Here is a 910-nt window from a genome sequence, read left to right on the forward strand (position 1 = left end):
AGAGGAGAACGTGCGCGTCCGCGCACCTAAGGCAAGGAGGGGCAGGCGAATCGGGTAAGGATGCGATCGGGCAGTGCGCTTAGAGCGTCGCACGAATGTGCAAGCTCCGATACAACTCCTCCGCGCACCGCATCAGCGGGCAGTTGAAGACTGCGACACCCCACCGTATCGCGTTCCCGTTGTCGACTGCAAAGGGAAATTGCTCGCCGCCGCAAGCGGTGCGCCTGGCGGGGCACGGGGGATGACAGTGGCGGCAGGAGAGCAGAGAGGGCGTCTCGGAAGTGTCGGGATTGCCTCTGCTCTGCGGCGTGGACGACGAGCTCGTGGACGGGCTCGCCCCGCTGGAAGGCGCCGGAGGCGACGTAGTGCGCTCGCACCACGTCCTGGCCGGGCGCCAGCCCCAGACCGACCACAGGCCACTCACCGCAGGAGGCGAGCACGACAGGGTCGGCGCCGGCGGCGAGCCGCCGGAGCACGATGCGGAGCACGCAGCAGCAGCACGAGCTTGGCACGTCGACGTAGCGGCGCGCCTGCTCTCCTGGGCGCACGGCGAGCACGGCCGGCTCGGATAAACGGAGCTCTAGCATCGCGGCGCGAGCGGGAAGGGGAGGAAGCGAGCGTTACCCGTACTACCTCTCTACTCGCAAAAGAAATTTAACGTTGGTGCATACATACATACAGTGTGTCCCAGTCGTTGGAGCGCTCGCCGAAGAGGAGTACGACAAAATAGCGCCCGTGATTGCCTGCACGCTACCCGCACTCACGGACTCCATACCCGAAAGAAAGAGGAGGGAGCTCGCGGAAGAGGTGACGAGTGAACTACAGGGTAGTGGGGAAGGCAGCCTCGATTGCCATACAGACATGGGTGCGAAACAACGACAAGACCAAGGCACGGGCAGAGGAACGAGAG

The 910-nt window shown here is 64.4% G+C and overlaps 1 protein-coding gene across 1 annotated transcript; it reads right to left on the minus strand.

The window, feature by feature from the left end:
• Window positions 1–79: 79 nt before the first annotated feature.
• EMIHUDRAFT_259597 (hypothetical protein) lies at window positions 80–587 on the minus strand (the record flags this gene model as incomplete). The annotated part of the gene is made up of 2 exons (XM_005756827.1): window positions 80–224; window positions 421–587. The coding sequence occupies 2 exons, from the start codon at window positions 585–587 to the stop codon at window positions 80–82; spliced, it is 312 nt and encodes a 103-aa protein (XP_005756884.1).
• Window positions 588–910: the final 323 nt, after the last annotated feature.

The sequence above is a fragment of the Emiliania huxleyi genome (genome assembly GCF_000372725.1).
Source record: "Emiliania huxleyi CCMP1516 unplaced genomic scaffold EMIHUscaffold_9455, whole genome shotgun sequence".
In the NCBI taxonomy this organism is placed as follows: Eukaryota; Haptophyta; order Isochrysidales; family Noelaerhabdaceae; genus Emiliania; species Emiliania huxleyi.